The sequence below is a fragment of the Trichogramma pretiosum genome, unplaced genomic scaffold, assembly GCF_000599845.2.
Source record: "Trichogramma pretiosum strain Unisexual culture from Peru unplaced genomic scaffold, Tpre_2.0 scaffold60, whole genome shotgun sequence".
In the NCBI taxonomy this organism is placed as follows: Eukaryota; Metazoa; Arthropoda; class Insecta; order Hymenoptera; family Trichogrammatidae; genus Trichogramma; species Trichogramma pretiosum.
Window position 1 is genome coordinate 68,555 of NW_019640805.1, and position 14,914 is coordinate 83,468.

The 14,914-nt window shown below is 40.7% G+C and overlaps 1 protein-coding gene across 1 annotated transcript in view; it reads left to right on the top strand.

The window, feature by feature from the left end:
• Positions 1 to 587: 587 nt before the first annotated feature.
• LOC106653278 (titin) overlaps positions 588 to 14,914 on the top strand; it is a 40,106-nt gene continuing 25,779 nt past the window's right edge. Inside the window, exons 1-5 of the mRNA XM_023460030.1 lie at positions 588 to 1,174; positions 7,431 to 7,541; positions 8,350 to 8,441; positions 9,296 to 9,403; positions 9,745 to 9,854. Of these exons, the coding sequence (XP_023315798.1) occupies positions 588 to 1,174; positions 7,431 to 7,541; positions 8,350 to 8,441; positions 9,296 to 9,403; positions 9,745 to 9,854 (1,008 nt within the window). The remainder of the gene's footprint in view (positions 1,175 to 7,430; positions 7,542 to 8,349; positions 8,442 to 9,295; positions 9,404 to 9,744; positions 9,855 to 14,914) is intronic.

Consider the following 14,914-nt stretch of genomic DNA (forward strand, 5'->3'; position numbering starts at 1 on the left):
CCGCCCAGCAACATTCCCTGCCACGTGTATCAATTCTTTCGTAAATAAAAGATTGACCGACCGCCGTTTTGGCGCTCGCTCAATGCTACTACGTCTGCGACTTGACGGATTGCGCGCCAAAACAATGTTTACACGTCGTCGTGTACCCAACCGCGACAACGAGCGACGAACTTTATGCGCGCAAGCTCTTAACCGGAGAATCAACGAACTCTGCGGCCCGACTCCCGAACGACGCGAGTTCGATCTGAATATGTATTAACATAAAGAGCGGAAGTAACGCGAACGTAAAACGCGAGAGTAAGTCGTAAGCCCATCCGCGCTCGAGTCGAGCAATACAATGCGTGTATATGTTCCCCCAACCAACACACACGAGCTTGCGGCTCGGAAAATTCCATCTTCGCAGCTCTCTTTTTTTTTCTCTCGCTGCTGTATCAGTGGGTGAAAATGTTTGAAACGTAACTTTGAAAACTGTTCGCTTGGAAAAAAAATTAATAATAAATCTCCTCGCTCGGTTTGATTTACGACCGCGCGCACAGTTGGTTGGCTGCAGAGCCAGCGCACGGGAACGGCTGCTTGTCTCGATGACGATGTCGCTGCTGCTGCTGCTGCTCCAGCGGCCCGAGGCTACGGCGGCGTCGAGCCAGAGCGAGACACAGACGACGACGACGACAACGAGCGACAACGTCGGCGGCGGCGAATCGTGCGGGGGCCACCTCACGGCTCGACGCGGAGTCCTGTCGACGCCCAACTTCCCGGGCCAGTTCTCGACGCCGATCCAGTGCCGCTGGCTGCTCGACGCCTCGGACCTGGCCGACCGGCCCAACGCCTCGATCGTCGTCTACCTCACGCAGCTCTACGCCTTTCGGGGCCTGCGCTTCCACGAGTACGCCTACTACGAGAACGAGGCGACCAACTTCGGGGGCGCGCTGCTGCGCGAGATCGACGAGGCCGGCGTCTTCGAGATCGGCACGGTGCGCACCTACCGGCCCTACCTCCTCGTGGACTTTCGCCTCGAGCGGCTTGAGGGCAATCACGTGCGGGTCCTCGATCGACTGCTCGACGTCTACGGCTTCAATCTCACCTACGAGATGACCGACGACATAGCGCCCAAGGAGTCCTGCACGCTCAGCAATTGCTCCTTCACGGGCAACTGCTTTCTGGCCTCCGACAGAGCGTAAGTACACATCTTTATTTATTTACAGTGCACTCCTAATTTAGTCACCTATTCGACCTTGTTTCCGTAATTTTAGCTGCGCCTAATAACTTTTACGTCTGCGGCCTCCGAACGATTCGGCTTTCGTTTTTAAGGCATTATATTTACTCGAGTCGGGCACTTCTTGAATTTGCATAATTACTGCGAGAGAGAAGTGTGTAACGGTAAGCTCAGCGACTCGCGGTGCATTTCAGTGAGTGCGGAACGACTGATAAAAACAATCTATTGTAGCGTATAAAACTGTTGCTCCTCGCTCAAGTAAGTGCAATTGTTACCGAGCCAAGAGCAATATTCATACGACTCATAAAACATTTTTTTTCTTCCTCGGCAAGAGGGGAATTGCATTTCTTTGGAAAGTGTAGAACTTTCGTAATGCTCAGGGTGAATTTTCTTCCCTTCTTTTTTTTTTTTTTTAACGCTGGATGAAATATCGAGCCCGAGCTTTGGGTCGCGAAACGCGTCCACGCGCGCTCGCACTGACAAAATGTTCGTCAACGCGCGTCGGTAGAATTGAAATAATTTTTTTCATTTATAACGAGCATCCCGCGCGCTTCTCGCGTTTCAGAAAAGTCGCAGCTTTCCGCGGCAAAATTAGAATAAATACGCGTACGCATCTCTGTGCGGCGTTTTTACGCGCGACGCGAGACAGTTGGCGCGAGTTGAAGAAAGTTAAAGTAACACAAAAACATGCCGTTTAATTTTCAATGAATTAAGCAAAGCTTGTTAGCTCGACGCGCGCGCGTGTGTCTCTCTCCTCTATGACGAAAGTTTCATCATGCCTCCGTATACTCATACAGAAAGCAACATTGCGACGCAGAGCCGCGGCTCGACTTTTTCCTTACGTTCGTTTGTATATTCTCGCCACCGCTGCTGCTGCCGCTGCATTTATGCAGGATAACATTTCTTTTAGATGACTCTAGACCTTTCTCTCGTTTTTGTGCTCGCGCGCGGATCTAGGCTAGGTAAGTGTACGCCGAGCTGCACACCCAGAAGCATAGAGCGGCAAGCGAGAAACTTATACTCGGGCGCGCGTAGTGTTTGCTGCGATATGCGATAGTGTACGTGCGCGCACGGGAGCACCTACTACATACTGTATATATACACACGTAAGTACACGGGGAAGCATCTTTGGTTTGATAGACTAAGAGTCTGTTTTCTTGCTCTCGAGCTCTCGAGGCTATATACGCGTATATAGCAGCAGCAGCGATGTATACATTTTCAGGACTCGCTGCAAGTCGTAGCTGCGGAGCTTTTTCTAGCACTTGGCTGGCAACGTACTTACTCGCCTGCGCGCGGCCTTGTTTTTATTTATTTTTTTCGCTGCTGCAAGCAGATTTTTCTCCATTCACAGCTCCGAAGCTTTGTTGCGCGACAGCTGGGCCAAGTAATAGAAGAAAAGTAGAAAACGGACGAGAGAGAGGGAGAGAGAGAACTGAAAAGCGCTTAGCTGTGCGCGATGCGCCGCCGTTGCTCCAATAGGTACACCAGCCGTGCGCTAGGCAACACCAGCAGCTAGAAGCAGCAGCAGCAGCTCGAGCTGCAGTAGAGAGAGGAGCCGAGGAAAAAAGCTCGTGTGCACACTGCAGCTCGCTTTTATTTTGTCAGGGGGGATATATTATATGCGCCTCGCACGTACGTTATATAGCGAGTCCAACTAGGCGAGTCGTGGGCCCGCACACACACACACACAGCCATACGTGTTTTAGCTTTATTTTCGCAAGGGTGAGCAAAAGCGCATTAGCGACTGTTCATCTTGGTCGCCGCCGCAGTCGTCGCGCGGCTATGTGTATAATGTAACACGGCGGGCTGCTGCTGCTGCTGGCTCGGTGCACTGGTTTTGTGCCTGTGTGTGTCCCATTGCTATGTATACGTATTATACACGTGCAAGTTTATGTAAAGTCTGCGCGCGAACGCGGCGTAGAGAAATATTTTCCTGACTTATTTTCTATGGAACGAGTTAACGCGATACGCAGAGTACTCTGTGTTTGTGTGCGGCCTGGTAAAGCCTCGGCAGCGAAGCGACGTGCTTATGAAAATTCCTCGCTCGATTACCTCGTTTTTTCCTCGTTTTTTTTTTTTTGGTTTTTCGTTTTTGGGTGGCACGGACCAAAGCCACGCGCTCCGTGCGGCCTTTATAATTGCTCACGGTCTTTGGCCATTATCGCACGACCAAGGGTAGATTGATTTTATGCCCCCCCCCCCCCTGTGCGTGTGTGTGTGCGTGTACGCGTGTACCGGGGGCGCGACGCACAAGCGACGCTGCAACGCAAATTAATGAGAATTCATCGACTGATCAAATTTGTGGATAATCCCAATAAGCATGGCTTCCGAGCGCGCTGTTTACGCCTCGCGCTCGCCCGACGAATATTGCTGCTGCACTTGCATGCGGCGTCGTCCTCGATCGCGCGTGTGCGGCCGTGCATGTGGTCCTGCGGCCCGACTGCGCTGCGCGACCGTTCAATATTTAATTTAGACTTTTGACGTTTGACTCCTGACAAGCGAGCCTTTATAGATATTTTTGTCGAAAAATATTTCTTTCGCATCGCGGAGCACTTTCGCGCCGTGTGTTTTGATACCTGGGCAAACATGTTGCGCCACGATAACGGAGCTCGTTCGACGCGCCCGGCCTTTACATTTATTTTCCAAAACTTCATTAAATTCATCGATCCTTAGCGAAAAATACCCGTTGCTGGCTCGATAAATCAGCCGCTGAAAGCCGGCGCGAAGATAAAGTCGTGAAATCGAGCAGACAATAGATGCTGATTTTAGATACCGATAACTGTAATTTACCGTTTCACTAAATTGGGTTTTGTTCACTCACACTTTGATTGTCCATTGATATACAAGAATGAATGAAAGTTTTTTCCCGCCAGTTATAACATTTGTTATTTTTGCGGAATATGTTTTTTTCAAGATACTGAAAGCCAACGAAAATATTACTTTTTCCACTGTTCCTATCTGCACCAGTATCATTTTCATGAATTATTATCAAAGAATGCAATTTCACAGTTTCTACTTTTAATTCAGAATCATCGGAATTCGTCGTTTAATGATTAATAGCACATGAAAAATCGATTTTCGAATAATTTTATCATCAAATTAAAATATTCTTAAGCCGTTCAATTAAAGTTTATATGCACGTTCAAATTTCCGGTTCCATAGGAAAGAATTAAAGTACACCTAGTATATAGTAAAGTCTCTTATAAAGCACAAACGTAAAAAGAAATTTTATAGGCCACAAGTTAAACACTCTAGGTTATTTATAGAACCTATAAAAAACGTTTGAACTTTAAAGCAGATTTTTAGAAATCAATAATATTGTCAGTTATAAAAGCGACGTAATTGGACTCATTTTTAAGTACAAGCATTAACGCGGTGATATTATAAAATTCAAAGTTTTTAGCTCAATTTAATTGACATTTTACATTTGATTTGTAAAAAATTATAATTAATATCGCCAAAAAATGTTCATAATAAAAAAGTGGAAAATTACATAGTCATAAAATGTAGAGGATTTCTACAATGGTATTATCATCAATCAATTTGTAAAGCGTGTATCTTCCTTAATTGTTACTTAAAGCTCCTCTTTAGAGTTCTTCATAATGTCAATTATGTATGTATAAACTTGAAAAAACTAGCTATTTGAATGCGAACATTTTATTATTTAATAATACATTGTTAAATATGTCATATTAAAATTTTTTTATTCGAATAGATATTGAAAAAGTTGTGAAAAGTAGTTGATCGCTTTAATTCGTGCAAGCCTACTTTTATATTTTTGTTTAGATTAAAAACAACTAGATTTGTTTAACAAGATTGACTATTATTATAAAAAATATTACTTTATATATCATCATTTTTTCGGGGTATTAAAGATAGATACAATTCATGTAATGCCTTACAAAAGGAAGAAAGTTTCAAATCCGATTATGCTTAGAAGTACAAATCGTATGCTTAATTCGTGTAATAATACATAAGCCTTAAATACTTAACAATATTAAAGTTATTTTTCAATTGAAACTCATATTTTAATAGCGATTACTTTGACTATACTGACGTACTTTGAGTGAATAAGTTTATAATATACGATCAAAAAAGCAGATAGAAATAATTTTGGAGCAAGATTCTTTTCGGAATGAATAGAACTATAAAAACTCGTGTTCTTTCATTAAATATCGGAAATTTCATGAAGTTGAATCGAGCGAACTTAATTACAATTAATTAATATCATCAATCGAAGTTTTCTCTTCGAGTTATCTCGTTGGAAAAGCTTACTAATTAGTGGTAAAACACCTCGTTCAAATACATAAACGAATACCGAAATAATGGAGAATGTATTAAAGTCCAATTGGCAATCGTTTAGAATTTCATATTTTCCGTGGATGCTGAAAAAATTGATCCAACTGCAAAGGGGTGCAAAGTAGGGGTGTAGCTCGTCGAAAGGCGCAAAAGTGTTCGCTCGCGGAGAAAAACGGCGCGTCAAAGTAGCCGCACGAAGAAAGGATTTAATTCGTTACGGAAAGTAATGGCGCAAAGGTCTTGTTCGTTTGCGCATTCATAGTGTACGCAGCCTCGACACGGCACTGGCAGGAGCGAGAGAGAAAAAAAAACAAGCCTTAAAAGCTCGAGCCGCAAAATTCAAGCTCACGCTACCACGGCCAAGTGTCGAGATAAACTCGTGACTGCGCATTAAATCGCTCATTCGACGCCCGAGAGCTGCCTGGGAGAAAAAGGAAAGTTGGTGTACGGCACGTTAACGATCTTTTAGCGCGACGCATGATACGTTGAAACGCTTTCTCAAGTATTTGCTTAGTGCACCGAGCGTGTCAAGACCTCGTGTTCGCCCCCCAAACTTCGTGTTTATTTTAATGAATTTCATTTTCAATAATTGACAACTACTCTCCTACTTTGTTGCCTCGAACATATTTCTCATTCTCCGCGCGCGTGTATTTACTTTGTGGCTCGTGTCACTCCGTTTACTCCTAGTAATTCACGCTGCCTCCGAAGAAAAATTACGTTCGTGTTCCGAGTTCGATAATTCGCTAATGACATAAATATTAACAATGAGTAATAGAATTTAATCATCATTAAAATTACTGAGCTGTATATTGGACTTGCTGAGATTTATACCGACGTATGAAATTGAAACCTCAATGCTAGCAACGAGTGCTCGAGTGAATTTAACACCAAATTAAACCATGTATGTTTAACGTATACAATTATTTGTGTAAAGTTATCATTATTAATTAGCTTTTCCCGAAATACCGAGTATGTTTTTACAATTACCAGAATAACTTCGAAGCTTCGTTGACTTAAACGGATCAACGTGGCTTACAACCACAGTAGCGCATACTACGCAATCCGTTATATTTGAAACAATTTATTCAGCGTACGATTCAGTCTCGAAATTGAATAACATACCTGAATGTGAGTGCGCGAGTCGAAGTTGAAAGCAAAATCACATGTGAAATAATCACGTTTCTCGATATTTTGAATTTTTACAATCGTTCTCCTGGTTAATTTTTAAACTCAATTTTGCTGGGATCAATTTTTCCGAAATTACAAATCGTATTTGCTTTAATTTTGCGCGCAAGGGTTTTATGCAACGAAAAAGGGATGAAAAATGTAAAAGCAATACCCGCAACTAACGTACAAGTTTATGCGCTATTTATGCTTCCTCCGACGCATACGCTTCCATCATATTTTTTTCCCAAGGAAAAAACGTGCTGTTTGGTACGTCTCCAAAACGTATAAAGTATATTATCCGCAAAGTCGTAGGTCTTCTACCTTACATGTATAAATGACATATCTTTTCTTCCGTGCTATTTTCATTTCGAGTGAGGCTTTGCATACCACTATTCACTCTCGCAAGCCTTTGTGGTACGTACATCCGATAAAAAATAAGCTGAGTTCAAGATTTACGTACGCTTTTGTTTGGCACTTAAAATCTTGTTAAATTACGGTTTGAAATATTGTAATATCATTTTAGTTTCATCGAATCATAGAATATATTGATTTAGAGCCACTGCGCGATATTGCTGCGCGCGCCTAAGTTTTAAATTATACCTCAGCGAAGAATGAAAAAAAAAATGAACGATGGCCCAGACAACGACTCATTGGCCTCGGTGTACAGAATATTCTCGGCTCATAACTTACCCATAACGATGTATTAATAAAATGTTTGAAACACTAACGATTGTCCATTCCTTTTCATTAGGACGTTTTACTGTGATTGCTTCGAGGGCTTCGGGGGCGAGCACTGCAGCCACGGACCACTTTGCGTTACTGAACGCGGAAATCCAATATGCCAGAATGGCGGCACTTGCAGGTATATCCAATTGTGTATATAAGACAATCAATCTATGTCCCGGCCCATATAACTCATCACTTTCAATCGACCGTTGCATTACCGACGCGCTTTAAAGGACCCCGAGCTGTATCGCAAAAATCTCAACATTTTACCCCCCAAAATAGTATTAATGTTCCAAATTTATTTTTCTTGACGCGTGAAAAGTTCACTTGAAAGATAGTCGACGCTTTAATAAGATGAGCATCTCATTTTACCATACGATTCGTAGAACTTTGATGAATTTAATTAAAGAATTTTCATAATTTTACGAATTTTCTAATTGCTCTAGCTTCCAGTTCAACTCAATTTTTGAATTAATTATTACAAATTTTAGTTGGCAACTGAAAACTTTGTTTGCATAGAAGTAAAATCTGATCCAACGCGTGAATTTTGATTCGAAAAATTCAAATTTCTCTAATTAACACATTTAAAAATGTGCAAGTCGATTTTATTTTTAGGTAAATTTCTTTAATACTGATATCGTTTCTTACGATAAACCTCGATTTTGGTCTGCTTTCATGCCAGATACTCGGGTACAGAAGATGAAAAATGTTCCCCGCGGATTTTAAGTAGTACAAATTAATTATGGCCAGCCGTTACGGAGAGAAGGCTAAAACTTTCGTGCCAAGTGAGATCTTTTATTCACCGAGTGTTGAATGTTTGAATTCGCATTCTTTATTTCGGTTGCTCTACTTCAGATAATTTGCAAATTTTCCACTTTTATTATCATTTTGTTTACGAATGGAGCGAACACAATAGTTTCTGTGGTTATTCCGACGCATTTCAGACACGTAGGAGCAGCTGCAGTTCGGTGCTCGTGCCCACCGCAGTTCAGTGGAGACTTTTGCGAGATATCATCAGCCGTCGCTGGCAATGAAGGTACAGACTTAATTCAATCGCATTACCCTAACATCCTTTTCACAATCGTGCAACACATGTCTAGCTATGCACAAAAGAGAAATAAATTAAATTCCATTAATCGGACTGGTGCTCGTTTTTTGCTGCTCGTTTTGGAAACTATGTTATTTTCTCTATCCAAGTAGCGAATTTGATCTCCACCCGAGCAAGTATTTACGATCAATACGAACGTGTTTGAGTCTTGACTCACAAAAAAACTTGCAAATGAATTCTTTTTATCAGGTGGAAATCTGAAGCAACTTGAATAACAAAGCGATTTAATATTTGTTTTTTATTAAAATATTTTTTACTTTAAACGACCAAACACGGTGCTTTTAAAAATAAATTTAATTTTTAGATTTACGATATTTTATCAATTCTGCAGAATTTTAATGACCTCGAAAATGTAAGCTTTTTATTTACAGCGATGTAAATGGTCTTGAATACGTGCATAGTAGTATAAAGAGCGCAATTCCAATAGTGTTCTATCGATAATGTATAGAAAGTCGAAAAAAATAACGAAATATCGACCGCCCGGAGATAATAGCATTACATGCTATCGGAAACTAATCGTATTACCTATATCATCGGGTTTCATTGTCCGCCTACATAAAAGCTGGCCTTTGTATCTGCAAAACATCATGGAAATTTTAAAATTTCATGTAGTGTATGATTGATATCGAAACATGCGAAGTCAGTAGAAATAGAGTCTTAGAGTAATCTTGCATTTTAAAAATCCTACCAGTTTTATCTTTTGTACATGCATAATAGACTCGGCTTTTGTTTTTTTGCTCTGTATCTTTTACTTTTTGAAGTTGAAACTTTTACTTATACAGGTAAAGGCTGCAACTCGGCGGCAAACTGCATCTACCAGTGCCCAATCTCGAGGGATCAAGCTCAGCAGCAGCCGTGCCAGTGCAAAGAGCCGAGCCACGTCGACACAGGTGAGCTTAAATATTGATCGAGTCGATCGTCCAGCGATACGTCTGAATTTGCACTGGTAGCGTCGGAGGCGGCGGCAGCTGTGGCAGTGGAGTTGGTATACATAAGGCAAAAAAGTCGAGATGCACTCGGCATAGTCCGGGTGATTTGCAGTCGAGGCTCGGCCATCAAAAACCAAGTGCAGCTTCGGGGCTTTTGTTTTCTCGAATCGGTCCCAGCTCCACTGGCCTCTACTGCACTGCCGCACAATATACAGTTGTCCGCACTTTTTCACGAGCTGTCCCCCCAATCGACCTCCACCTACGCGTGTTGTCTATTTGTTGTGACTCCCATTGTGTTCCAGATCGCACGAGATTCGAGTGTCGCATCAAATTAACGAATGTCAGCCACCCCAGAGGCGTCGATTTCGTCGAGCGCAACAACGTCAGTCTTGAAGCCCAACTCACCAAACAGGTCAGTGATAAGACATATTTTGACTCTCTCTCTCTCTCTCTCTGTCTCTACTTTAATTTCCATAAATTGTCTATCGAATTTTTCTCGTCCATTTCGATTTTTTTGTATTCGATATAAAATACGGAGTATATAAAGCATTGTTCTTTATCAAAGTGACCACAGCTGGTCCGTAAATGTAATTTTACACTTACTACCGTATGATCTGAGTATTAGAACAATTATCATAATCGACTTACTTCAATTGAATTTATATGATTTAAATTAGCAATCAGTCTTTCGTAATAACTTCAGATCAATTAAAGTTACTTTATAACTCTGTGTTTTCCATTACGAAAAGAGACGTCGGGAAATCGTCTATCGCCCCCATTGCAGGCATGCACACACAGCGCAACTGATACGCGCAGTCGGAATCCTATTGAACTTCAGTCGAATAATTTTGGAAAATGTTAATTTCCCTTCGGACCCGTTTAGAGCAACGCAGCACGCTTCCGCTTGAAATGGCATTTACTCCTCTAATTTTATGTCGCAAGCAAAAATTTATTTGCGCTAAAGTGCAGCGAATTCGCAAAATATCGATAACCAATATAGTTATACGAATTTACCAATTGGTTTTATTTGAAATAAAATTTACAACAATATAAAAAATGAAATTTTCAATTTATACGACTCGTATACAAAGCAGTTGTTGAAAAGAAGCAAAATTGTTGATTTTATAATAGAGAGACCGTTAACATATAATTGTCAACGTAATATCCGATAAACTCATGATGTACTAGATTCTCCTAAGCGGCATTGTCATAGACGTACGGGCGTTGACAGTGTTCACGCTTTTCACCCTATGGCCCACTAAGTAATACTGCGAGCACGTCAATGCCTGCCTCCCATGTATCTTCTAAAACTAAACTTGGCTTGCTTTGTTTGCTTTACTGTGTGTGTCGACCTCAAGTACAACAACAAATCACTTTACCTTCGGATTTTCACTTGGAGATAATCTTTAGCTCTATATGCGCGATATAGTCGAACGGAGTTGATATAAAGTGACTGTTGTTGAATAATATTTTGTTTTCTCACTCCTTGATCTATTGCGAATTAACTTTTGAATCGAATTTCCTTTATTTTTTTATCAACTATTTGTTATGAACAAACAGATTGAATTAGTCAATGAATAGGCCCTTTGTTTAAAAATAAAAGCACTTGGTTGATTGGAATGAAGTATACATGAATGTAAACTGAATGGGCTAGTAAGCTTGTAAAAAGCATGACGTTCCGACATGTACAAAACTGCCGAAAATTTCTCTTGAAATCAGCTTTTTTAAAATCTACATTTGGTATTACGGCCGATAAATGAGAGCAATTTTTGGACTATTAGAGCCATTGAATTTTATTTTACCGTGTAAATATATTTACATGAAAAAATTGTATACTTTATACTATATTATAGCGAATGTATCACTCAATGGATGTGTAAATTTAAAATTCGAGTTCTGAGTCGTGAAAATTTATGTAACTTATTCACAAATTTTGAACGTATGAAAAGGGGTTATTAAAATTGTTTATAAGTTTTCATTGTAAAGAAAAAAACTTGAAAAGTATAAAAAAGAGCTACTTTAATAAAGCAAAATTATGTTTTGGACGTAAGATGAAAAGGACATTCCGCTATTTATTTCACTGTTTAATATAATCCACAACAACAATTGAAGATAGTTTTACAATAGAAAGAGGAAGAATGTTGACAACAATTTCTCAGTTCAGAAGAATGAGCAACATAAACGAAAAAATCTCTTTCTTATTCCAAATTATCATCAGCTTTTTTAAATCTCACATATTGTTAAGAACATACAGTTTTTATTCAAATTAGTTTTTTAAAAATCGTATTTCCCGTACTCGGTTTACTAAAATTTTCGGAGACAAAGACAAACATAATAGTTTGTAGGTATGGAAATATTGATTGAAATGTGAAACTATTTTTTCAAGTTTTCTTGATCATTTGAAAAGTCCGGCTATTCTTTCTTTCATTCGAAACACAGAATAAAATGCAGAGACTTGCTCAAGAAAGATACTTTTCAAAAGATTTACCATCTTTAAAATCCCTGCTTACGGACAGTGTAAGTTTACAAAAAATAACAATAAAAAAGCGCGATTCCTTAACATAAAAGTTTCTAAAGTTTCATGGTTAAATGAAAGAAAAGTTGCTTAAAAATCAGATAGTAGATACTGTTGCATTGTCTTCACAAAAGTTTATCACGGTACAATGAATCATTTTTCCTGCAATAGCGCAGAGCACCAGATGCTGCTCAACCAAGCTTATATTATAAAAAGAAAACATCACGAATCGTGGAACGAATAGTATTTTTCTTAAATATTCGATTCGTTCATGCGCAGTATACACGATTACTCATAAAGTACAAATATTTTGAAAATCGATATAATTTTCTCATTAAAGGCATTTTTTTAATCTATAAAATAAGTTGAATGAAATTAAGAATTTTAAATTAGGCATGACAAAACTTTGGAAATGGTTTTTCGAAACTTACATTAAACGCTGAATATTTGAGAATGTAATGGTTTGTTTGTGATACATCTTAACTTTAAATTTGAACGTTGGCTTGCTTTTTCAAGTGACTATCGAATTCTTTTTATGCCGTGCTTGGAACGTTTTAACAGTTTGTTGCTTTTACGCGATCAAATAAAACAGGATTGATTGTAAAAAAAAAAAAAGAAAAAAAATTATATCACCTGTGAAAGTGTTTCGGGGCTCCGATAAACTTTTAAATTGTCACCTCAAGTAACTTTTGATTTTCTCAACTTACACCGTGAGCTGAGTAACTTCAACAGCTTTGGCATAAAAAATGAAGTCATTTATATCCCACTTAATGTTAGTCGATTTTCTTGCTGAACTGTCCTATTAAAATACTTTTACATTGTCGAAGAATGTAATAACCTCTTTCATTAAAAACTAATACATTTAAAAGCAGCTTGTATGTTACTTACATTCAAAGAAGTCTTATGGCAGATTGATTTTCAAAACGTCGTCTTTGAAATGTCACTCACGAAAGCTTTTTCAAGTTCTTTCAATACAAATAAATATGTTGAAATGTAATTTGTTAGAATCGATCGAGCTGAAATATAGACTAACAGTTATACGTTGCAACGATGTTTATCGATCCAGTCGAAATTGACAAAAGTATAAAATTACAGCCGGAATAAGCGAGAGATTATCATAATATAGATAAGATTGTCCATTAGGAGATGTTACTCGGTGACACAAGTAGAGTGCAAGAAGTTAGTCATGCTTAGCCGGATCTCGCAAGAAGGGATGAAAAGCATATACGGCTCGTCTGAGCCATTTGTCCTGAACGACGACGACGAGTACAACGACAGTGGCGAGATACTAATTACAAGCTCACAGCTCGTAAAAGCCAACTAATTTCGCCATTAGGTGGGCTCCGAGCGCGTCTCTGCGTGCTCAGCGTAAAAAGAAAAGTTGCTCCGAGGCTCCGAGCCTGCGAGAAACGGTAGGTAGCGACGGCGACGGCGGTGCAGCGGGCGTGCATTTACTTCGTGATACGTCCTCTGCATACACGCATCTAGGCGATATTTAAGACGGATTTCAACGCCCTGATAATCCGCCAGCGAGAGAGCTACTGCGTGTATATAGGAGAGCTACTGCGTATAGAGCTACGCGAGCGTACGAGCGAGCCCCTCCAGCTAAGAAGTAAGCGTCTCGGAAAATTTTCGCGCGACACACGCATCTCATTAAAAAGTTGTAGCTGCGCGCGACAAGAGAGAGAGAGAGAGAGAGAGAGAGAGAGAGAGAGAGAGAGAGTGAGAGAAAGAGAGTCAGAAGGAGGATGCAAAGGAAACTGAGAAAGAGAAGCAGGGCTCGCCATTATCACGTGGTAAAAGACTCTGTTATGCAGCCGAGAGAGAGAGAGAGAGAGAGCGAGTGAGAGAGGCGCACCGAGCAACGCCCAACCTTCCCGTCGGGCTGCACGTCATTTTCCATCGCATCGCGCCCTCGACTCGCACGTATATATTCGCCTCTACGCGCTCGGCATATAACTATATCTTGGATACACTCGCTGCCAAGGCGAGATTTTAACTCTAGATTGCTCTCTCTCTCTCCCTCTCTGAAATTCATCCTGCCGGACGGAGCTCGAGAGTGGATTAAATGAACTCAGCTGGCTCACCGTCTCCTTTAAACACACACACGTAGAGAAAGAGAGAGAGTCGAGTCGCACACATACTCGCCCTTACACCTACATAAATTGATGTCACTTGCATCTGTCTCTGTGACTTCCGATGCCTTCTTACACATTATTCTCGCTGCAGTAATTTTGGAAACGGTGCAGCCAGCCGCGTCGGAGATTGAGAATTTCCAAAGGCTTCTCTATGGCTTCTAAAAGTCATGCGCTCAATGGAATAGAAATTGTATGATAATTTACACGAGTCCACTCGTACAGTCTATTAATATATTATAATGATTGAAAGTCATTCAATCATTGATTAGCTTCCTTAGCTAAGAGATTCTCTGATTTTATAAAGATATACATAACTCGCAGCAAAAGAGATGTTGCGAGTAATTTAAAAATGAAAAGATAATCAATTTGATCCGCTAAATAGAAGAGAAATACATCAGGTTGATTAGTAGGCATAGGGTTGAGCGAGGGCACTCATTGAGAAGATGAAGACTGCGAACTTTCATCAATGTCGCTGGCAATAACGTCGTCAGCAGTCGAAAGCTCGGCTGCGCCGTACGCCAGCGCAGCTCCTCTCTTCCCTCTTCTCGCTCTCTCTATATACACGTACCGAATATTCTTAGTCGGCAGAAGTTCGCTGAAGTGTTCTTAACCCTGCCAGCCTCGGCAAACAATTTTGGTCCCTCGTCGAGTGAAGGGACTGCTGCTTCTGCTGCAGGGGCTTTCGCTCGTTTGGCCGGTACAGAGCCGCAGCCGAGTCAAAAACGCCTCGGCCCAAGTGACTCTCGACTCTCGGTATATACGCGGCTCGCTCGGCTGCCGCTGCTGCTGCTGCTCCTGGCCTATGTAAAACGGACAGTC